The sequence below is a fragment of the Aotus nancymaae genome, unplaced genomic scaffold (genome assembly GCF_030222135.1).
Source record: "Aotus nancymaae isolate 86718 unplaced genomic scaffold, 86718_ANA_hifiasm-v0.15.2.pri h1tg000058l, whole genome shotgun sequence".
Lineage (NCBI taxonomy): Eukaryota > Metazoa > Chordata > Mammalia > Primates > Aotidae > Aotus > Aotus nancymaae.
Genome location: NW_026988472.1, coordinates 11217043 through 11240721, shown reverse-complemented (window position 1 = coordinate 11240721; position 23679 = coordinate 11217043). Strand labels below are relative to the sequence as shown.

Here is a 23679-nt window from a genome sequence, read left to right as displayed (position 1 = left end):
TTTCTCGCACATGCACAAAAATCACCACCTCTCCTACCCCTTTCTCACTCAAGCCACTTTTTCACACACCCACGATCCCCGACTACAGCCTCTCCTACGAAGACATTCACACGCATACACTATCACACAGTATCTCAGACACCGTCTTCACCTAGTCTCACATTTCTTCTTAATCAGCTTCTAGCACCCCCAGTCCTTGATTTACAGCCTTTCATAAAGTCTCTTGCAAAGGGTTTTACCCATGGACACGCAATCACTTTCTCAGCCACTGTCTCAGCTATCACTGTTTCAGCCTCATCATCACGTCCCTCAGTCAGCTTCTGATATACTCAGTCACCATTCACCATCACCACTAGGTCCTCGATAAGTCATACACGGTCACCCATGCCGTCTCGGTCGTGCACACCGTCATTTTCTTCATATGGTCAGCTCATCATGGACACATGTGCCCAGCCTTGCAAGTTTCTCACACACCCTGGCACGTGGTCACTCGGCATGTCTCATTTGCTCACCTCCCACAGTTGCTGACTTCCAGTTACTGCTACTGCAAGTCTCTCGGAAACAGTTCCTTGTCCCTCTCCCTCGCATGCCCAGTGACGTGGTATCTTACACCATATCAGTCACTCTGGCTCACCGGCATTTTCTCTCCCACTTTCTTGAATAGACTGTGGTAGTAACGGTAAATTGACTTGCCACTAGTCTCAGGTTCTCTCTCACGCACACAGATACAGCCTGTCACACTCTCCCAGTCACAGCCATTTATTTTCTCAGTCTTTGCTAGTCTCTTGCGCGCTGCAGTTCATACACACGGTTGCACCTTCTCGTATCCGTGGTCTCAGTCACTGGTTTGCTCTCACAGCCATTCTCTCCCATACGATCAAGTTCTCACTCATACAGTCTCATGGCTTTAGCTGACAAAACAGCCTCAAGTCAGCAGTTTTGCACATCATCTATTTCTCAAATGGTGAGTCGCCTACAGTGAGGTTTGTCACCTACACAATCTTTGCCACAATCCCTAACAACCTCTACTGCAGTTTCATGCCCACATAGTCTCTCAAATGTGGTTTTGGCCACTCAGTCTGTCTCGCTCACCATCAAACAGGGACAGGGCGTGAGTCCCCATTCCTTCTCGTAAACATCATTTTGTGTATACCATCGCAGGTTCTTACGTGGTACCTTGACTGCTCGTCCAGGCTCAGTGATTTTCTGAAACACAGCCACAATTTCTCACACAGACACACTATCAAAAGTCCGTGGTCACAATTTCTGTACTCTCTCACACACAATCACAGCTTTCCCCATCTCTGACACACACATGGTTACAATATGCAGTCCCTACTCTCTCACACACACCATCACACCATCTCTCACAGTCAACCTCTGCCTCACACCCTCCACACGCTGTCACACTTGTCACACTCAGCTAGTCCTGACAACATCCGACAAAAAGTGCCAGCAGCCTCCAGCATCACCTTGAAAAATATATATTTACAGGAACAATTCCCCATTCTCTGGGACTCTTAGAAAAAAAAAGGTCCATTTAGGGGAAGTAAAACAAACAGTGGAGACGAGTGTAGCACCGTCCCCCAAATCACCAACCCCCAGGTCCCGAGGCCTGGGCTGGGCCAGCACTGACAGGAGGTGAGCCCAGGAGTCTTCTGAACCCACTCTCTCCTGCTAGAATAGAGACAGGACAGGCTTTATGTCCCCCATTCCTCCCTCCCAACTCCAGGGACATTTAAAGGGTCCTTTGTACCCGCCCGCAGGAAATTGGGGGGCTGGGAGGGAGGGAACTGAAAATACACGTTTGGTATCAAAAATAAACACTTGCGGGGGGGAGGTGGCAGGAAGATTCCCCCCTAAATCCCTTCCTTCCCACCCACCCCACCAAATCCATAGGAAGAGATGATCCCCTCTCCCCTATTGAAAAGTCCCATTTAAAAATAGATTATACTATCAAAATGGCAGGGAGGGGAGAGACAGGGAGACCTGGAGTACTGGCTGGAGGGGCCCCCCAGACGGGGACCACCCCCCAAAAAAACCCTCCATTGGGAGGAAACAGGCAGGACCCCAGGGAGTTTGGCAGACAAAGGAATGGCTTCTCAGGGAGGAGAAGAACAAAGAGACATTCCTCCCTGGCCAAAAAGTTGGTTGAAAAAGGATAAGCTGTCTGAGAGAAAGGTTGGGGAGGTGGAAATTTCTATTCCAAGGGTGTGATTCTTCCTTGGCCAAGACTCCCAAACCATTAAATGGTACAAATTCTTCCTGGACCCCTGAGTATGGCCAGGAATAATAAAAACAAAACAAACTAACTCTTCTACCCACATCCCAAAATGGAGACAGGGCTCCCTCATCTCCCCAAGGGCAGGCTGAGAAATAAAGAAAGAAAGGTCCTTCTCAAGCCAGACCCCGATTGTCTTGTCTTAGGGAAAAAAAGTGGGGAGGTGGGGAAGATGTCCTAACCACCCTAAAAGATTAGGTCAGGCTCCTCCCAGTGGCCTTCAAAAAATAAATAAATAAACCGCCCCTACCATTGAAGTAGGAGACGTGTAAGGGCGGCCACTGGGGGACTGACAGAAAAGAGAGAAGTTGTGGAAGCTGTGTGTTTTCTGTGGAAGAGTTAACGACAGTTATTCTTGGGAGTAATTCTTCCCAAGGATCCCCACCCCACCACAGTCAGAGCATGAGTCTTTCAGGTGAACTATGTTTGTCCTTGAGATGGCTGGCTGGAAAGATGTTCAGGGGCATGGATGGAGTGACCCCAGAAGGGGTGGTGATGGTGGTGGTAGTCATGGCTTCTGGGGCCCTGGGGAGAGCACCACGGGGGTCGAGAGGCCATCCACGCTGATGGAAGGGATGTGCACCTGGGCGCTGCCACTGGACGGAAACTGAAGGCAGAAAGAGGGAGAGGTCACAGATGGGGGCCATTCTTGGGTCTCTCACCCTGTCCAAAACAGGGAAAGAGGATCCTACCTGGAAGGAGAGCTTGGCTGGGCTCCGAGGCGCAATGGGACTCAGGGTGCTCCAGAAGTGAATGCTGGGAGGCAGCGAGCTGGGTGTCAGCAGCACCGGGGTCTGTGGAGAAGGGGTGGTCGGAGCTCATGAGTAGAGGGTAGATGGGGGAAGACGGAAGGGACCTGGTCCCAGCCCCACCACAGATTTCCCACTCACACTCCCAAGGGCACTCCCCTAAAGTGCACACACCTGGATGGTAACCACAGAGGCCATGCCTATGATCTCTCAAATTCTGCAGACACCCCCTCCCCACTCCCAAGAGCCCACCCTCAGTTGCTGAGACCTCATTGGTCAAGACCACGCACAAGACTCTATCCACATGCTGCTCTCAAACCTCTCAAGGCACCATCCCAACAGCTCAGGGTCAACTTCCAACTCATGTCCCACCCATGAAACCCAATATGCAAATCCCAGACCAAAAAGTCCTGCTCAGGTTTCTTAAGCCACACCCCAATCCAGAAATAGTCCCACAGAATGCCCCTCGGTCCCACCCACAAAAGTCCCCAGCCCTGCCCTTCATTACTCAAACCCCATCCCTCCAGCCCAGTCCATCACACTCAAAGGGTCCACCCTCTTCAGGGACAACCACATTTGCCCTCCTTTGATTCCTGTCAGTCACCCGCCACATGCCAATCTCATTGGTGCTGGCTGCCCAGCCGCCCCACCCCTCCGCAGGCACTCACCAATGTATGCGTAGGAAGCAGAGACGGGGTCAGCGCTGGCCCCGGCGCCTGGAGGCCGGAGCCAGTTCCCGATCCTGGAGTTCGTTCAGGTCCCGGCCCACCCAGCAGGCTCGGGCTGAGTGGAAGCTCTAGGTCCCGGGGCTTCCGGCCTTTCTGCGGCTGGGAGACCTCCGGGCTGGAAGCCACAGGGCCGCCTGCCTGCCCTGCGGTGTCCATAATGACCGCGGGCAGCCGGGCTGGCACGCCCTCCTGTGGAGGGACTGCTGGCTCTGCCTTCGTGGTTTCCGGCACAAACCCTCTCTCCCCCACAACTTCCAACTCTTCCTTGGGCCCTTCCACTTTCACTTCTGGGGGTAAAGGCCGGCCCAAACCCGGCTCCACATTCAGCTCTTCCGATTTCAGGTTTGGGGCCTCGGGCGGGGTCAGGATGACCTGGTAGAGAAGCGGGCACAGAGGGTGCGTGAGGATTGTTGGGGTAGAGACACTTTCTCCTGTGGACCACCCAGTGATTTCCCAGGGAAGGTGGCACTTGGTACTGGGGACATGACTGCCCATTAGAGCAGGTCCTCCAACAGGACCTAGGACTTTGTCAAGGAAGTACGGCTTCCTCTGGGGCAGGTCCTCCTATGGGACAGGGGACTTGGGGTGAGACAACCTGAAGTGGGTAGGAATCTAAGGGATACCATCCTCATTCATTAAAACAGTGGTTCTAAAAAATTTACCTTCCTCCAGACCAGCAGCATCTCCCTCATTTGGAAACAAAAATGCAAAGTCTTGGGCCCCTCCCCTGCCTCACATATTCAGAAACTCTGGGGGTGTGCCCAGCAATCTGTGGTTTAACAAGCCCTCCAGGTGATTCTGATGAGCGCTAGAGTGAGAACCAGTGCATTTAACAAACATATTCCGGGCACCTATAAGTTCTGCAGCTACTAACTGTAGCACAGTATTCTCCCGCTTCTGTTTCTGGATTTGAGTAGCTCTCTGCCTCATCCCTCCTTCTAAGAGGATGTCTGTGTTCTTCCTTCCACCACTCTCTCCTTTAACAGGACCACTATGTCTCTTCTACCAGCCTCCCTCGACATCTGGGGATTACACATCCCTCCTCTTTACCACTTCCTTTTACTGAATTTCTATATTCCAGTCCTTACCTGCAGAGGCAAGCCGGCCTCCTCAGCCTCCAAGCAGGCCTCCAAGGGGGCTGGACTGGTGCTCCTGCTCCCCGAGGGGGGCGCTGCTGCTCCTGCAGGAGCTGCGTTGGGGAGCACCACAGCAGGCCGAGGATGAGGGGGTGGCTGCGGCTGCAGGGACTGGATGGTGAAGGTGGAATAGAGGCCGGAGCGCATGTACTCGTTCCGGCTGCTGCGTGCCAAACCGCCTGGGCCTGCCATTCCTGCACCCTTGGGAGTGCCTGGCTTTCCCGAGGCAGTGTCCCCTGGGGTGGCATGTATAGCAGCAGGGGCCACATTTGCCATGGCGGAGTTAACAGACACCTCTGGCTGGGGCAGGCAGTCCTCAGTGGAGCACCCTGCGACTTCAGGATAGGACACAAACTTGTAGACGAACTTCTGGCCGCTCACCTTGCGGATGATGTTCTAGGAAGGGAGGAGAGGAACAGAGGGCCTTAGAGGAAAGGGGCAGGCTGGAGGCAGGTGTCAGGGGAGAAGAGGGGCAGAGTGGCGTTTCTCTTCTCCTAGTGGCTTCTTTCTACTTGCCCCTCTCCGGCTTTCCTGTCTCTGTAAGTTCCCCTCCCAGCCCATTTCCTCTACCCCTAGAATCCCCTTGTCTGTATCCCTCCCCAGTTTCTCCACTTTCTCTCTTCTCCCCACAGCAATTTTTTTTTTTTGAGCTGGAATCTTGCTCTGTTGCCCAGGCTGGAGTGCAGTGGTGTGATCTCAGCTCACTGCAACCTCTGCCTCCTGGGTTCAAGCAATTCTCCTGCCTCAGCCTCCCGAGTAGCTGGGACTACAGGCACGTGCCACCACGCCTGGCTAATTTTTGTCATTTTAGTTGAGACAGGGTTTCACCATGTTGGCTAGGATGGTCTTGAACTCCTGACCTCATGATCTGCTTGCCTCAGCCTCCCAAAGTGCTGGATTACAGGCGTGAGCCCCCACACCCAGCCGACAATTCTTTCTTTAAGCCCCTTCCCATCAACCCCTCTCCAAGTCTCCCCTCTGTCACTCTCCAGGTCCGTCTATCTGATTTTCTCTCCCCTACCCACCAGGGACTTCAGTCCTACAACCTCCTCTTCACAGTGGGGCCCATGAAGGGGAATAGGTATGGGAATAGGTCTTCCTCCTGGTTCCAAGAACCAGGGATTCACAGTGCCAGGCCTTGTGGGTGGCTGTCAGGACACAGTTCTGGACACTAGCAAATGCAATAAGATAAGAAAATGAAGTAACTGATATAAATGCTGGAAGAAAGTAAATTAATGTAGATGGATGGGGTGATGAATTATTCATACAGAGGATTATTTGAAGCTAATGACACAGAAGTGGAACAGGGCAAGGTCACTGCAGAGGACAGGGTGAGGAGGCCTCCTTATTAATACCACTGTGGAGGGTGAAGCTAAAGTGGTAAGAAAATGAAGTAACTAATAGCAATTAGACAAGAATATTAAAAATACTAGTATAAATATTCATAGCTATAGCAATTAAAACAAAATAAAATAAATATTTCTCATATTTATATCTATTTATATATTTATGTCAGGGGGTCCCAGCTCTGGTCTAAGAGACTGTACCTTGTCATAGTAGTACCGCAAGGCCCGGCTGAGCTTGTCGTAATTCATGTTGGTCTTGTTCTTGCGTAGCCCCCACAGCCGGGCCACCTCCTCTGCATCCACCAGCTTGAATTCACCACCATCCCGTGAAGTCCAGGAGATGATGTGGCCATTGCCTTGTTCTCTCAGCAGCTGCAGCAGAAACTGCCACAGCGTCACAGATGGGTCCATCGCTGGGGGAGTGCTCACGCCATCCCAGGGGTACCTGGAGAGCAAACAGCTGAGTTGACAGGCAGTGGACATAGGAGGGGCAGGGGTCAGCGGGGGGAGGATTCCTTTTTCTGTCATCTTTTTTCCATCACTGTCCTCAAACCCTACCATCATTCTCTCAACATCCCCAGACTAACTTCTAGCTCCCCAGTCTAGCGTGGGCTGCTCCCTGTGATGGATACAACTCGTGGGTATCTTAGGATGGTGTGAATGTATTTTGCATGTGGGACAAATGTCAATCTGTGAGGGTCAGAGGGCAGACTGTAGTAGGCCAAATGATGCCACCCCTGCTCCATATCCTAATCCCTGGATGTGTTATTTATACTACACAGCAGAAAGGAACTTTGCAGATGAAATTAAGGTTACAAACCTTAAGTTAGAGAGATTATTTGAGTAACTTCAATCTAATCATATGAGCTATGAAAAGCAGATGATGAAGAAAGGTAGCTCAGAGATGTGGTGACAGAAGAGGCAGGGGAGATTCAAAATGTGAGAGGGACTCAACCTGCCACTGTTGGCTCTAAAGATGGAGGAAGGGGGCTCAGAGCCAAGGACTGTGGGCAGCCTCTTAAAGCTGGGAATGGCCACCAGCCGACAGACAGTAAGGAAACAGGGACTTCAGTCCTACAACCTCAAGGAACTGGATTCTGCCAACAACTTGAATGAGCAGGAAACGGGTTTTCCCCTAGAGCCTCCAGAAGGAACACAACTCTGCCAACACCTCAATTCCAGCCCACTGAGACCAGTGTGTGACTTCTGACCTACACAACTATAAGAAAACAAATGCATTGTTTTAAGTGACTAAGTTTGTAATAATTTATTACAGCAAGAATAGAAAACTAGTTCCATCCCCCTCACTTCGGCATTATCTGTATCTTCTACCATATCAATGTCAAGTTTTCAGGTTCTTTTTTTTTTGCCAGACCCTTGCAAAGGCTACTTACTCAATGTGGGGCTTCCTTCTTCCGCCTAGCAGTCTTCCTTACCTCTCAAGTCCCAGCTCAAAGGTCTTTTCCTTTATGAAGCCGTCCTAAAACTGAACACCTGATCTCTCTGTCCTGTTACTGTCTCTGAATGTTCTTTTTTTTGTTGTTGTTGTTTTTTGGGATGGAGTCTCTCTCTGTCGCCCAGGCTGGAGTGCAGTGCAGTGGCACAATCTTGACTCACTGCAACCTCTGCCTCCCAAGTTCAAGCGATTCTCATGCCTCAGCCTCCTGCATAGCTGGGATTACAGGTACCCACCACCATGCCTGCCTAACTTTTGTATTTTTAGTAGAGACAGGGTTTCACCATGTTGGCCAGGCTGGTCTTGAACTCTTGACCTCAAGCGATCCACCCACCTCCCACCTCGGCCTCCCAAAGTGCTGGGATTACAGGCACAAGCCACCGTGCTCGGCCCTGAATGTTCTCTTTCTTGATGACAGTAATAATTAACATCTATGGAGAACTTAATACGCATCAGGCACTGTTCTAAGCTGAGAGGCAACGTGGCCTGCTGGACAACTGCCCAGGCACTAGGGCCAGACTTCCAGTGTTTGAATCCTGGTTCTGCCACTTATTACCCTGTGTGACCCTGGGCATATTCTTTTTCGTTTTTTAGAGATGGGGGTCTCACTACATTGCCCAGACTGTTCTGAAACTCTCAGGCTCAAGCAATCCTCTCTCCCTGGCTTCCTAAAGTGCTGGGATTACAGGCATGAGGCACCATGCTTGGCCGATAATCTTTAACCTCTTTGTACCTCAATTTTCTCATCTGTAAAAGAGGGATATGTCCATTGGTAAAATGGGATAACAATAGTACGTAGTTCACAGGGATATTATATGTATGAAATATCATGTGCCTGAGGTGTATGATGAGCTCTAAATATTAGTTGCTGATTTTATTCACAGTCCCTTATCTGCTATTCCAAAATCCAAAAATGCTCTAAAAACAGAAAGCTTCTTTTAACTCTTTCGGCAGCAAAACCTGATTTGAAATGAAACAAGGCCCTTTCTGGTCTTTATTGATTCTGACTTAGTATGAGTGTTCATATATTTTGCTGCAGAAATATGAATACAGCCGATCACAGAGCTTACTAAGGGGTGTTATGTAACATCGTATATGCATCATGTCACCTTTCTGAATTCTGAAGAAATCGAAATTCTGAAACACAGCTGGCCCCAGGGGTTTTGGATAAGGGCATGTACACTGTACTGTTATTTTTTATGGGCACTGACTCATTTATCCCTCATCATGTCTCCGAGAAGTAGGTAGTCTTACTGTCATTGATTTATAAATGAGGCAGCAGAGGCACAAATATCTATGTACCTTCCACAGGTCACACAGCTGTAAGTGGCAGAGCCGGCTCCTGGAGCCAGGCAGTCAGGTTCCAGCTGGCTAAGTGTTTCACCATTAGGCTAAACGGCCCCTCACACCAACTGCTCCCTCTCTGCATGTCCCTCAAAGAACAGGACCCTCCCTGTCACCCTGTTACTGCTTTCTTTCCTGAGAACAAACTGGAAAAAAACACGAGCTTCCTATTCAATTGTACAAGTCACAAAGCCGTGAAGTGTCCGATTAGAGTCCGGTCACCAGAGGCCTCACTGAATTTGTTTTGCAGGCAGGCTTGTTTCAAGAACCCCGAAGAGTTCAGAGTGACTCCTGGTGGTGAAGACAGGCAATTTTACCAGTTCCTCTTCCAGCTGCAACAGAACCTATCGGCTAAGTGAAAGGTGACGGTGGCCTTCCAGCCTCAATAGCACGCAGGGCTCTGTATTTTGTCACCTCTCCCACTTGACCCCTCGTAAGAGTTCTAGTAATCTGCCTTGCTCGGATGTGTTTACTTCTTTCCATCTTCACTTATCAAGCATTTGGTGAGTGCCTACTGTGGGCCAGGTGCTGCAGATACAGCCGAGAACAAAACAGACAACAATCACTGCTCCACAGGAGCTCATATCTTAGCGGGGAAGACAGATCAGAAACAAGTCAAACATGTACAAAAGTGTGTCGGATGGTGGTAAGGGCTATGGCAAAAAAATCAAGCAGAGGAGAGCTGTTCCTTTCACATGGAGAGTCAGGGCAGAGTAGTCACCAAGGAGAGGACAACTGGGCAGAGACCTAAAGGAGGTGAAGGAACTGGGCTTGTGAGTATCTGAGACCAGTGAGCCAGGTGGAAGCGGCAGCTGGTGTGAAAGGCCTGAGGCTGGAGAGTACCTGGCAGGTGACATGGGGAGAAGAGGCCAGCATGGGTTAGGGGGAGAGCAGGGAAGCGGCAGGAGATGAGAACAGAGCAATAGGGGCCAGACTGAGCCAGGCTTTTTCGGGCACTGTCAGGACTCTAGGTGAGACTGGAGCCACGAGAGGGTTGTGAACAGAGGGGTGACAGACTGACTAGGATTTTAAAAGGATCCCCCTGGCGGTCGTGAGGAGAACAGTCAGGGCTGAAGAGGCCACTGCAGTAGACAATGGTGGTAGCAGTGGGACTGGTGAGACGTGGCTGGGTTCTGGAGAAAGTCTGAACACAGAATAGCCTTGGTGACAGATAGCATGCCTGGGGGAGGTGAGAGAAGGGTCCACGGTGAGTCTAGGTTTGTGCCTAGTCACCCACAAGGACAGCATTGTGGACAGCTGAGATGGGAGCCTTGCAGGAGAGTAAGTTTTTAGGGGGATCATGCCAGTTTTGGAGATGGTCAGTTTCAGAGGCCTGTCAGACACCTATGGGTATGCTATGCATACATTTTAACAATTTAAACATGCAAGCCAGGCATACGATCCTTAACATGTGCTGCACACTGTTGGAATCATTTAACTCATTGAATCCTCAAACCACCGTTAAAGGGTGGGGATTAGCATTTCCCCCATTTTCCACATGAGGCAGTGGAGGTACATAGAAGTAACCTGCCCAAAGTCACACAGCTGGAAGTTGGCAGAGCCGGAATTCAAAACCTAAGTGATTTGGCTATAGAGAGCAATCCTAGCCACCTTACACCACCAGTTCTCCATGAAGAGAAACAGAGAAGGGTAAGATCCTAGAGGGTGACAGGAATGCTGTTTTACACAGGGTGTGCAAGGAGTTCTTCCCCAAGTAGGCGACACCTGGCCTGAAGGATGGGAGGCAGCAAGCCAGACTGACCTCTGTGGGAGAGGGCCTCCAGGTGGAGTGAATGGCGTGTACAGAGGCTCTGAGGCAGCCACCCTAAATTATCTACCGTTCCCAAGACAGTTCCAACCTCTGAGAGTAAGCACGGGCTGTTCTCCCCACAGGGAGAGCTCTTTCCTCACTTGATGGCCTCAATTACACAATCATCACATCACGTTCCAGGAAGAATCCATTCTTCCTCTGCGTGATCCAAGGTGCCAAATGACCTGTCTGCCCTTGCATATCTGTTGTTCTTTCTGGGTCTTCAGCCTTATGTTCCTCTGCCCCTGTTCTGGCTGTGTGACCCTGAGCAAGTTACTCAGCCTCTCTGTGCCTGTTTCCTCATCTGTAAAATGGGAATATTTTACTTTCAAAGTGAAATATTCTCAAGAGTACACCTATCCTCTAAGGCTTCTGTGAGGATGAAATCTGTTAATTCTGTAAAAGACTTAGGAAAGTGCCTCTCGTGTGTGGTAGACACTCCACAGATGTTAGCTATTAGCTAGCATGTCATCCTTCTCCCCCCATCCCTGCAATCCTATCCTATGGATCACCTTGGCCTGCACTATCTGGCTCCCAACACCTGTGTGACCTTACCTTCTACCCCTCCCCGCACTCTGCTCCAGCCACACTGGCCGCCTTGATGTTCCTTGAACATGGCAGGCACCATCCCACCTCGGCCTCTGCACTGGCGCTTCCTTCTGCCTGGTATGCTCTTCCCCTAGACATTATGGCTCTCCCCCTCTCTGCCTTGAGGCCCTAATTCAAGAGTCACCTTCCAGGTGTGGCCTGCCCTGTGCCTAAGATTTTAACCACCCCCACTACTCGATTCCCACCTGCCCTATTTCATTCTTTCCTCTCAGCATTTGTCTATTACACTAATTTTACTGATTTATTTTGTTCATACAGTCTGTCTCTCCAACTTTTTTTTTTTTTGAGTCTGTTGCCAGGGCTGGAGTGCAATGGTTCAATCTCGGCTCACTGCAACCTCCACGTCCCGGGTTCAAGTAATTCTCCTGCCTCAGCCTCCCAAGTAACTGGGATTACAGACTCATGCCTCCACACCCAGCCAATTTCTTTGTATGTTGGTAGAGATGGGGTTTCACTGTGTTGCCCGGGCTGGTCGAGAACTCCTGAGCTCAGGCAATCATCCGCCTTGGCCTCCCAAAGTGCTAAGATTACAGGCGTGAGCCACTGTGCCCAGCCTCCCCAACTTTTAATAAATGTCAGCTCCACAAGCACAGATATTTCTGCCTGTTTCGTTCCTTGCCATATTCCAGCACCTAGAAGAGCGCCTGGTACTCACAAGGGGCTCAGTAAAGGTTGGCTGCAGGAACAGTCCCAACTAACTAGCCCTCGTATCCCTTCTTCCCCATCTAACCCCTACGCTGGTGTCTGAAATGATCCTTTTCCCATTTGTTCATGGGATAAATTCTTATTGAACATCTGCTGTTTACCTGGTACATCTTCAGGTGCTGGAGACGTTGCAGTGAATGAGCAGACAAAAACTGAGTCCTCATGGGACTCACATTCTAATGCGGAGAGACAGACACAAACAAGAAACCCACACAGTGTGTCACAGTGATAAATGGACAAAGCAGGGACCCGGCTTGAGCCCTGCTGGGTGTGCAGCTTCAGATGGTCAGGGAGGGGTTGATTTTTTTTTTTTTTTACAAGTAGCATTGTTAGGAACTGTTTTTTTTTAATACATGTGTCTTTGTATAGTATTTTCCAAGCACCATGGTGTGACAATCAATCTTTACTGAACTAACACTACCCAGGTGCAACAAAATCTAATCACTCTTAGAAACATCTTTTATGCCTGTGCCTTTAAGAGGGTGTATTAGGCACACCACAGTGATTTTGTTTTGCCCAGGCTGGCCTCGAACTCCTGGGCTCCAGTGATCCTTCCACCTCAGCTACAGTCCAAGTAGCTGGAACTACAGGTGCACACCCCCCGTGCCCAGCTACACACCACAGTTTTGTGAACACGTTCTTTCAATGCAACACAGTCCTTATTCACATATGCAACTAGCACTCCTAGAAACAGCTTTTATACCCGTGCCATTACAGAGCGTATTACATACCTCACAGTTTTGTAAACACAGCCTTTGGAAAAGGAGGAAAATTCTTGTTCATATACAAACTAGTATTCTTAGAAACATCTTTGATACATGTATCTTTTTGTATTGCACTCCACATACCACAGTGTGATAAACAACTTTTGGGGGTTGGTATTTGAACAAAGTGCTGAAAGGAATCATGCAGAGATCTGGGAGTGGTATTCAAGGCACAAAGAACAGCCAATGCAAAGGGCCTGAGGCTGGTCCATGGCTGCTATGTTTTGTGCGGTGGAGGCAGTGTGGCTGGAGCACAGTCGGGGGTGGGGAGGTACAGGCAGTAATGCTAGAAAGGTTACTTGTTTTACCATTATTTCACAGGTAATATTTATTTACACTGGAGGGGATTCTAGTTCTGATCCCCTATTTCACAAATGAAGAAAAAGGTGCAGAGAGGAAGTGGTTAAATCACTCATCTAAGGTCACAGAGCTGCTGAGATTGGGGGGTGGGTGGGTGCTGAGACAAGATGGGTAATGGAGACAGCTCTGCAGGCAGAGGGAACAGCAAGAACAAAACCTTGGAGATGGGAACTAATTTGGTTTTTAAGGACTGAGGCCTCACGTGGGGTGGGATGGGGTCTAAGAGGGGAGCCTCAAAAATTATTCTGTGCCCTGAGTACTTACTGGGCCACCTTTGAGTAAGGAATTTAACCTCCCTATGGCCCAGCTCCTTCAGTACCCATCTCATGGGGTTGTGGTGAGGATTAAAGAAACTCGTTCATATGACACACTCTGATACACAGCAGGTGCTTAATAAACGCTAGCTCCTATTGGCATTACAATCATCACCGGCGCTAATATGTTCACTTATTGTACTGAGGCAGAACGTCTTTGTGGTTACAAGTGTGATCAGGCTGACCCACTATATTAAGAGGTCGGGGACAGGAAAGGCCATACATTTCTCCACCACAAGGAAAAGAGGATCAGCACGTTCTCCTCTGGGAAGGGGAAAAAAAGAAGGAAATTCAAAGTACAAGGCAGACCTTCCTCCAATTACAAAGCACTGGACTCAGGGGAGGGTATGCGGGGGACTGTGCAAGCATACTGGGGTGTGGGGGAGGAAGGCCAATGAACAGATCCACTGCAAATGTAGGGGGGATGAGGCTCAACGTTTGAGGGGAAGGGGAGCAGAAAACCTTACAGACTCCTGCACCACACCACAGTGAGGGGAGAGAAAAGTCATCACACAGACTGATTCAAAGCAGAGAGGGACAAAGCTATGGACTGAGCTACTGAAAATAGGGAGATATAAAGCACTTGACTGACTATTAAAAAGAAGAGAAAAGCCCAAGGGCTACAGTGACAATCTACGAAAAAGGGAGGATAGGGCAATGGACTGATAGCTAAGGGGACGTGAATCCAAACATGAAGACTGATCCACTATAAAATGGTGGTGGTGATGGTGTGTGTGTGTGTGTGTGTGTGTGTGTCTGTGTGTGTGTGGTGGGTTTCTGAAAAAAGCCATGGACTGATGCATTGGGGGACTGGAGCAGGCAGGAATACAAACTCAGATAGACTCACTGTTAAAGAGGGATGTGTGTGGAGGGGTGCGGCGCCACGGATTGATTCGCTACAATGAACAGGAGGGGTAGAATAAACAAGGCCACGGACGGGTGTCCCCCTGAAAGTTGAGGCTAGGAGAAATGCAAACACTCAGATGCACCTACTATTAAGGGGGCTGAACACTGCCACAGGCTGGCTCCCTATAAGTGTGGGTGGATGGGGGGTGCGTGGGGGTAGGGGGAAAGCCTATGGACGAGTCCATCCTAAGTTGGCGTGGGGAAAAATATAAGCACGCAGACTGATCCATTATACAACGGGAGGGGGAGGTTAGGCCACCGTCAGATCCACTGCAAGGGGCGAAGGGCGTGGGCAATGCCACAAGCAGGTCCACCAGCCGTGGTGGTGGTGGCGGCGGGGAGTCGAACACCAGCAGGCCACCGGCCAAGCCACATCCTCTGAGCGGGGGCGGGAAGGATACGTGGGGTCACGGACCGGGCCCTCCACCCTCCAAGCCCAGAGCTCACCTGTGTGTAGCGTGGCGGTGGCGTTGGCAATGTTGGTAGCTCCGGGGGGCGGGGGCTCCATACGCGGCCCCACCGCCCCCCAGGCCTGGGTTCCGAGGCGGCGGTGGCGGTGGCGGTGGTGGCGGCGGCGACGGCGGCGGCGGCGGCGACAGCACCTAGAAGCCGCCCCTGCGTTTCCCTACAGCTCACGTGGGCCCGGGGAGGAGGAGCCGAGTGCCCCGCCGCTCGCTGATTGGCCAAAGCGCTATTAATCGGCCGCACGGCCTAGAGGGGCTGGGGGACTGGACCCTCCCCACGGAGCTGTGCTGTGATTGGCCTGAGGGGAAATGATGGAACGCTCACGGCCCCTGGAGTCCCGAGGAGGTTTGTTCCGCCTTCCTGGTGCTCCATGGCGATTGGCTCAAGGACTGACGGACTGTGAGCAACTGATAAAGCTCGGGGTGTGTGGGGGGGGGCGGGGGGGAGCTGCCTCACACTGATTGGCTTACATGGGATTGATGGAAGACAGCCTCCAAGGACGGGGGTGGGTGGCCCTGTTTTCCTCTGATTGGCGGATGAGGGACTCTAGACCCCTGCCAAAACACCAAGGGGGCGGTGCCGCACTCCACGCTGCCCAGCGGAAGCAGGACTTGTATAGAAATGGGCGTAGCAGCCGGCAGGAGTGGGTCGGGCTGGGCTGGGCTGTGCGTAGGCGGACAGTGTACCTCTATGGTTAGAAAAGACCCTAGAGCTGGGTAGAAGACGAATTTAGAACACAGCGGAGGTAGGAGAGCAGGATGGCCGTCAGGCACACGAAGGAGCATTGAGTGGCAGAAACGAAATGTCTTCAGAGGGCAGGGCTGAACTGCGGCCGGACTTAAAAAGGGGAGGAACCTGGCTCTGAGTTGATTGGCGGCGGCTGGACTCAACCTAGAGCAGGGGCCGGACTAGGGAGAGCGGGATCCAGCTCTGTGCCTATTGGAAGCTGGAACCACTTAGAAGCAGGGGCTAGGACAAGGTAGGGCTGAGGTGGGTGTGGGTGTAATTTAGGGTACCTGAGGAACGACTGGGTGTGTGAAAGGGTAAACCTTAGGGCCCTTTGGTTGCTGTGAGAATAAATAAACCACCATAAATTGGCTCATTCTCTATGGCAATTCAAAGGGTGGTGTCTAGGAAAAGGAATGGAAGGGTGAGGTGGGGGCCCAGGTTGCCAAGATGACAGAAGAGAGGGCAGTGCATAAGGTCAACTGGCAAATACTGCCAGGCAACAGGCTGGAGGCAGGACTGCTGGGGCATTTTAGAGGTTCCGCAGAGAGAATGGACCTCAGGGGTCTCTCACTAACTTTGTGCCCTAGTAATAGGCCCCTGTGGCAACCAGCAGAGTTTATGGGAAAAAAGAAGTGCCATGTGACTCAAAGGCATTCAGGCTCTTTAATGTCTGAGGATGGGGGAAGAAGTCAATGGTGAGGCTTCTCTGGGAAATTCTGCAGGCCTTGTAGTTCTCTAAGCCCCTGAAAAAGAGGACAGAAGAGACTGATCAAAGATTGGGTCTGGGTTATGCCCCGAGGCTTGCTCTGACCTCCCTCCCTTGACTCCAGTTTAGAAGGAAAGATGCTCCCTCCCTTCTTCCGCTCTCTCCCTTCTTCAGGTCACCACCCTAAACACAGAGTCTGGTAGTGGGGTGAGTTGCTCTCACCTCTAGCAACATGTGGATATGGGCTTTGATATTCATGGAGTCCTTGGTGAGGCTGTTGCTGAGCCTAGAGAAAAGAAACAGGAAAGGGCAAAATGGGCCCCACTTATGATTATGAGAATGACCCTTCCTTATCATCTCAAGAACTACTTATATCCTGGATGATTTCCACAGGGCTCGCTCCTATGTAGAGATGCCAAGCCACCATCTGGTTTTCACTGATTCAAAGATTATTAAATGCCTACTGTATGCCAGGCAATTTTAGGCACTGGGGAGATAGCAGCAAACACAACAAAACTCCCGGCCTGACGGAGTTCAAATTCTTGTAAAGAGGGACAGACAAAAAAACCGATGAAATGAAAGATATGGTGTGTCAGATGGTTCTAACTTCAATCAAAAAATTTGAAAATGAGAGAAGATTAAGAACTACGAGAATGGAGGGGGCTGCAATTCTAAATAAAGGGCTCAGGGATGGCTTTGCTGAGAAGCATTTGAGTAAAGACTTAAAGACAGTGAAGATGTGAGTAGTGTGGGTATATAGAGGATGTGTTCCACACACAAGGGGTAGCAAACACAAAGGCGCTGAGGTGGGAGTGTGCCTGGCATGTTTGAGGTGCAGCAAAGAGGCCACTGTGGCTGGAGAAGAATAAGTGAAGGGGGAATGTAAGAGGTGAGGTTAGAGGGGTAATGAGGGAGGCAGATTGTGTGAAGCCTACAAGGTCATGGTAAGGACCCTAGCTTTGACCTTAAGTGAGATGGGAACCAGGGGAAGATCATGGCAGAGGAAGGAGGTTGAATTACATGAACTAGTCAGTTGACTCCTTTTCTCTAAGCCAGTTTGGATTAGGTCTCACCCAAAAGAATCCTAATTGATATAAAGGGTCAAGGAAGGCCTTTCTAAACAATGAAGAATGAGAAGGAATGGAAGAATGCCTAATGATTAAGCAGTAGGAAGGCCTTTTCCACAAAAAGGCCAAGAGGCAGCAAAGAGCTGTTTGAGGAGCAGTGAGGTCAGAGTGTTAGAAATTAAATGAATGGTGAAGGAAGGTGGTATAACACAAGGTCCAAGAGGTAGGAAGGGGTTAGATCACGCAGGGTCTTGATACCATCATAAGGAATGTGGATTTTATTGTGCTGTCAATGTAGGAGTCAGTTTGAGGGGTAAATGAAACTAAATACTGTTGGAAAAGTAGACAGCATTAAGACAGGATGCTAAATTGGAAAAAAAAAGTAGTATGAACCCATCTATATACCAATATCTCCCACATTTCTTTTTCTAGCCCAGAACTCTCTTCTGAACTTGACTAGGAGTTTTAATGACATCTTCCAAAAATCCACTTCAGTGTTTAATAAGTACATCATACCTAACAGGTTCCAGACTAAACTCCTGACCTTCCCCTCCAAATCCAGTCCTCCCCTACCTTCTCCATCTCAGATAATGGCAACTCCATCCTTCCAGTTGCTCAGCCAAAAACCTGGACTCCCCTCTCTCACACTTCACATCTAGTCAGCCATTCTACTTAAAATCACAACTGCTCCATTGCAGGTAATGCTTCTGATCTCCACGATATGCTTTCTCCATAGCACTGTCAACATCTGACATATTACATCATTCGTTTATTGTTTGTCTCCCCTGACTAGAATGTCAGCTCTATGAGGGCAGATTTTGGTCTTTTTTGTTTACTGCTGTATCCCCAGGGACCAGAACAACGTGTGGCACACAGCAGGCACCCAACGTATATTGAATGAATAAGTGACTACTCCATTCAAAGGAACCTGAAGTTGGTTGAGTGTATGTTTAGGGACAGGAACAAAATGAAGTATGGGTGTTGTTGCCAGAGAGCAAGAATACTTTCAAGAATATTGTGGGGTAATGCTTAAAAAACAGAAGAATGAACCTGATCAGTTCCTAAGGGACAATTTGAACATAAAAAATAAGAACAAAATTAGTTAATGGTATAAGCTTAGCCTATGAAAACCTGAGTTCAACACTTAAAAAAGAAGAAAAATGCAGAGTTCACCAAATGCTAGCTGTAACACAAAAGGGATATGTTTATTACTACTGATTTATTTTTATTTTTATTTTCTATGTGGAGAAGCAAATTACTACTGATTTAGTATGTAAGGTAGTGTGAGTAGTCATATATTTACGCTGTTTCTTCTATAATTACATGTCTATACATGAGATGTGAATGTGTACTCCTTTCTGCGTCATCAGGAAAGAATATACAGAGATTTCATCCCTTCCACTTCCTGAACAAAGAAATATACTAGGAACAGGAGGAAGACTTTTGATCACATAAAATAACCAGAAAGTTAGTTAAAAGTATATCCCAAGTAACCAAGTGTTTTAAAGAGGACAGCCAGCTACATAGACTCAAATCCTCATCTCTTAGAAAAATTAAACTTCTAGACAGTCCTACTAATTATAATAAAGCAATAAAAGAGTCAACTATATTTTTCATTACACTAATAGACCAGGTCAGTATATCAAAAAGACCAGGCAAGGGGGCAGGCACTGACAATTTAAATATTTCATTTTGGAGAAGTATATGGAGTCTCAAAAAATTAAAATCTATTTGATAGGTTCAGGAATCCTGTGACATAACAAGGAAAGCCTTTTATAAAAACTGGACTTTAGTCAGGCGTCGTAGCTCACGCCTTCAATCCCAGCACTTTGGGAGGCTGAGGTGTGCCAATCACCTTAGGTCGTGAGTTCGAGACCAGCCTGGCCAACATAGTAAAACCCCATTTCTACTAAAAATACAAAAATAGCCAGGAGTGGTGGTGGGCACCTGTAATCCCAGCTACTTGGGAGGCTGAGGCAGGAGAATTCCTTGAACCCAGGAGGCAGAGGTTGCAGTGAGCCAAGATCATGCCATTGTACTCCAGCCTGGGTGACAAAAGCAAAATTCCATCTCAAAACAAACAAACAAACTGGACTTGGTCTAAATGACCACCAGTTCAGAACTGTGTTGACCATGAAAGCAGGTCATTTAATCGAACTATTTGCTAATTGGTCTGAACATCAAGAATCAGAAATCTCAGCAGGTCTGAGGTTCTTTTGGGTCCACTAACACCAAAATCCTGGAAAGGTTTGAAAAGATAAAAATTACTGAAACCCTAAGGGAGGCGACTTTGGAAAAAATGAATGTAGGAACAGACATAAACATAACCAACAAGCAAGTTTCGATTGATGGTATTCACACTTGTGAGATGTTGTTAGTCTAAGTGTATTGCTCAGTGTCCCCATGCTTATGCCATCCAAACCAAGCTCACCTCTCTTGGCAGTTTCTCTAGCATGCCAGGCACAATATTCCTCTTGCCAGGAATGCTCTTCCCCAGATAGCCCCATGGCTTGTTCACTCAGTGAAATGATTCAAATGTCCCTTCCTCTGGGAGGCCTTCCCTAGCTACATTTCACATCCCTCATCTATGCTCCCGACTGCCCTTCCCTGCACAAAATTGTAAATCAAGCTTATCTAACCCACAGCCTGTAGGCCACATGTGGTCCAGGATGGCTTTGAACACAGCCCAACACAAATTCATAAACTTTCTTAAAACATTACGTGATTTTTTTGCTGTTTTAAGCTCATCAGCTATCATTAGCATTAGTGTATTTTATGTGTAGCCCAAGACAATTCTTCTTCCAATGTGGCCCACTGAAGCCAAAAGATTGGACATTCCTGCCTTAAACTCAACTGGAGCCCACACTTTCTCTCCCCATCACCACCAACACAGATCTGCTTCAATAACTTCTAGCATACCCTTTTAAATTATTTCAACAATCATAAAGCCCAGCGCAGCGGTGTGCCTGTAGTCTCAGCTACTTGGTAGGCTGAGGCAAGATGACTGCTTGAGCTCAGGAGTTTGAGGATGTAGTATGCTATGATTGCAGCTGTAAATAGTCACCGCATTCCAGCTTGGACAACACAGCAAGACACCATCTCTTAAAAACAAAAACACAGAGTGTCTACTACATGCTTGTACTACTCTAGTCACCTTGGGTATAAACCAAATCTCACCCTTTGCAAAACTTACATTCTAATTGGAGGAGACAATATGAGAAAGAAAGAAATTACACAGTAAATATTAGGGCGTGTTAAGTGTTATGGAAAAAACAAGTAGAAGGAGGGGACTCAAGTGTGCCAGGGGCTGTGATTTTAAAGTTAGGTTACAGAGCGCCTGGTTGAGGAAGTGACATTTAAGCAAGACAACTGAGTGAGGAGAAAGGAAGCCATGCGGGTACTGGGGAAAAGAGCAGTGCAGGCAGAGAGAACAGTCATGGCAATTGCCCTGGGGTGGGATCATTCTTGGGATGTTGAAAGAAGCATGTGAAGGTCAGTGTGGCAGGAACACGGTGAATGAATAGTAAAATTAGCAGGAAGTAAAATCACAGGTAACTAGTTTTCTTGTTACCAATTTTAACAGGCTGAGACCTCATGGATCTGGTCGTAATTGTATTTATGTATAACAGTGTAGTCCTTCTAGATTGTAAGCCTTCAAGGAACTCTTCTGTCTTGTTCACTGCTGCATTCCCACTGCTAAGCAATGCCTGGCATACAGAAGATGCCCAATAAATGTTTACACGAATAAACGATATGAAGATCATTTTTTGAATGCTTATTATGTGCTACACATGGGCTTTGCATCCCCATTTCTTCAGTCCCAGTTCTGAGAAGGAGGGGAGATGAGTCCTTAAATATCATTCCAGGCAGCCAAGGGGTAAGGGAGGAGAGTGTTGGAAATGGTGGTGTTTTTACACACTATCCTCATGGAATGGACTTACTCTGTGAGGAGAGAGCTCTTACGATCAATGAACTTGAGAGCTTCTGCCAGTGTCAACTCCAGGAAAAAACCATATCCCAGGGCCACATAGATGCGTGAAGTATCTGGGCTGAGGAGAGAGAGGTTAGAGGAAGTGGAGGGAAATCCTCATCACTGTTTAGCATAGTTTATGTTTTGCTTCCCACCCTTCCCCAAATTGAGCCTCTGGGAAGGCAGGGATTTTGTACAATTTTAATCACTGTCACATCCCCAGCACCTAGCTTATATCCTATTAGGATATAAAATCTCGTATAGTGCCTGGTATATAGAAGATACTCAAAAAAATAAATGTTGCATGAGGGAAGGGGGAAGCTGAACCCTGTGGGCTCAGAGGGGCGGGTAGACACTCACACCACTGTGTCAACGAAGAAGTTACAGCCCAAATCCACCTGCATATATAACTCGGAGTGCTTAGCTTCCTGTGGGGCCAGGGAAAAAGAGGTAGGGGTCAGTGGTGAACTCTTAGATCAGGCGACAGGTTTGGGTTTGGGGTCTCTCTTCCCGTCTCCCTCCCTTACCCACATACCAAAAAAAATGGTACCCAACCCCATAGTCTTTACCTGGAGTCGCTCAATGACATTTCTCAGTTGAAGGTATTTGGCCAGCTGCTCATATACCTTGTCTCGATGGTCCAGCACCTTTCTGATGAGACGAAAGTACAATGGTGACCAATAGACAGCCCCATTCCTCCTGGTATACCTCATTTCATGACCCTCTGAGACTCTCACGTCACCATACACTGAAAAGCCTTTTCAAGTGCATAAGTTAAAATTTTGGGCTCTGGGTCGGTCTGCCTGGGTTTGGATCTGGGCTCTACCCTTTACTAGATGTATGACTTTGGCAAGTAAGTAACCTGTTTGGGACTCAGTTTCCTCACTTATAAAATGCAGATGACTGTATTACCTTGTAGAGTCATTAGGATTAAATGAGCATTTACTGCAAAGCATCTAGAATAATGACTACCAAATGGTAAACTCTCTACATATGTGTTAGCTATTATTACTATTATTACACTCTACTCCCAGTGCTGAACTCCAATCATAATGTCCCATTCTCACCCTAGAAAAATCCTCCATCCCTTTTAGGATGCTCATAGTCCTAGTTCTGAACACCTTACTTCCTGCTTAAATTAAAAAAGACTGTAATAATATTTCTTCATACTCATTGAACCTCTACTATGTTTCAGGCATCCATGCTAAATTCTTTACAAAGATGGGGCACATCAAATACTCGAAATCACTGCATGGGGAAGGTTCCACAAAACTCCCTATTTCACAGAGGAGGAAAGTTTATAGGGCACAGAAAGGCGAGGTAGGACGTATTCACAAAGATGAAGAATGGCCGAGCCAGGATTCGAACCCGAGAACTGGGGCTCCAGAAAACCAGCTTTAATCCGTTAAACATCGGAGGCCACGCATGCGCGGACACGCCCCCTACTAGGAACGCCAGGTCTCAGCCAAACTGCACCCCGGATGTCGCCCCCACTGCACGCTCCAGGGAGCGCGGGGCCGGATTCTGAACGCCTCGCCCACCAATCCAAATGCTCTGTCCTAACTCTGAACGCCCCACCCACCACGTGGAATGTTCCAAACACCCCGCCCCCCGCACTGTCACTCACCGCAAGTCCCGCTGCAGCACATCACTGATGAAGGACTCGTAGCGCAGCACTTTCTCCCCTGTGGCCTCCACAGCCCGCCGCTTAGGGGGCGTCGCCATGATGGGCTCCTGGGGAGTCGGGAGGGGGAAGACCACGTTGACCGCTCCAGTTTGGCCTCACACACAGTTTATCTCCACCCTCTAAACGCTAGGCATCGGCTTCTCTGGCTCAAGCTGGGCGTTCAGCCTTCCGCCCCTCCCAATTCGGGGACCTGGCCACCCAGGGACACCCAAGCGCGGCCTTTACCTCTGCGCCGCCAGCAACAAGAACGTCGGTAGAAACCGCGGATTCCGGGTGGCGCGGGTGAATGACGTAAGTGGCAAGCGCGCTGGCCAACCAAATAGCCAGGTGGGGAGGGGCGGGCCTAAGTGGAAGAAGATGTGCCAAAGGGGAGAATAGAAGGGCGGGGCTTCACGGAATCCGAGGAGATCACAGAAGACTAGGGCGTGGGAGCGAGGGCGGGGGCGGTCTGGCAATAAACCGGCCAATGGGGGACTGCAAAAGCGGCGCGTGGAGCCTATGGAGACTGCGTGGCTGGTGGAGTTGGGATTTAATGGGATTTGGCGGG

General features: G+C 49.0%; 2 protein-coding genes across 3 annotated transcripts; both read right to left on the bottom strand.

Annotated features, from left to right (window-relative positions):
* Positions 1-1468: 1468 nt before the first annotated feature.
* Positions 1469-15153, bottom strand: ELK1 (ETS transcription factor ELK1). 2 transcript variants are annotated; one of them, XM_012477398.2, is made up of 6 exons: positions 14956-15153; positions 6442-6685; positions 4847-5290; positions 3699-4130; positions 2974-3075; positions 1469-2888 (listed from the first exon to the last, which is right to left on the bottom strand). In XM_012477398.2, the coding sequence occupies exons 2-6, from the start codon at positions 6649-6651 to the stop codon at positions 2790-2792; spliced, it is 1287 nt and encodes a 428-aa protein (XP_012332821.1). In that variant the 5' UTR covers positions 6652-6685; positions 14956-15153; the 3' UTR covers positions 1469-2789. The 2 variants fall into 2 exon arrangements, with proteins under 2 accessions (XP_012332821.1, XP_012332820.1); XM_012477397.3 differs by lacking the exon at positions 14956-15153 and having other exon boundaries at positions 6442-14569.
* A 1193-nt stretch (positions 15154-16346) lies between these two features.
* Positions 16347-23434, bottom strand: UXT (ubiquitously expressed prefoldin like chaperone). The gene is made up of 7 exons (XM_012477396.2): positions 23358-23434; positions 23073-23179; positions 22015-22096; positions 21806-21873; positions 21417-21524; positions 16631-16694; positions 16347-16445 (listed from the first exon to the last, which is right to left on the bottom strand). The coding sequence occupies exons 2-7, from the start codon at positions 23168-23170 to the stop codon at positions 16392-16394; spliced, it is 474 nt and encodes a 157-aa protein (XP_012332819.1). The 5' UTR covers positions 23171-23179; positions 23358-23434; the 3' UTR covers positions 16347-16391.
* Positions 23435-23679: the final 245 nt, after the last annotated feature.

Excerpts from the sequence above, each read along its gene's own strand:
- ELK1 (XM_012477397.3), bottom strand. The coding sequence starts at position 6,804 with ATGATGGTAGGGTTTGAGGACAGTGATGGAAAAAAGATGACAGAAAAA. Across the intron at positions 3,076-3,698 it reads TGCTTCCTACGCATACATTG|ACCCCGGTGCTGCTGACACC; the intron begins GTGAGTGCCTGC and ends CCTTCTCCACAG. Across the intron at positions 2,889-2,973 it reads CAGCCAAGCTCTCCTTCCAG|TTTCCGTCCAGTGGCAGCGC; the intron begins GTAGGATCCTCT and ends TTCTGCCTTCAG.
- UXT (XM_012477396.2), bottom strand. The coding sequence starts at position 23,170 with ATGGCGACGCCCCCTAAGCGGCGGGCTGTGGAGGCCACAGGGGAGAAA. Across the intron at positions 22,097-23,072 it reads GTGCTGCAGCGGGACTTGCG|AAAGGTGCTGGACCATCGAG; the intron begins GTGAGTGACAGT and ends TCGTCTCATCAG. Across the intron at positions 16,695-21,416 it reads AAGAGCTCTCTCCTCACAGA|GCTCAGCAACAGCCTCACCA; the intron begins GTAAGTCCATTC and ends TCTTTTCTCTAG.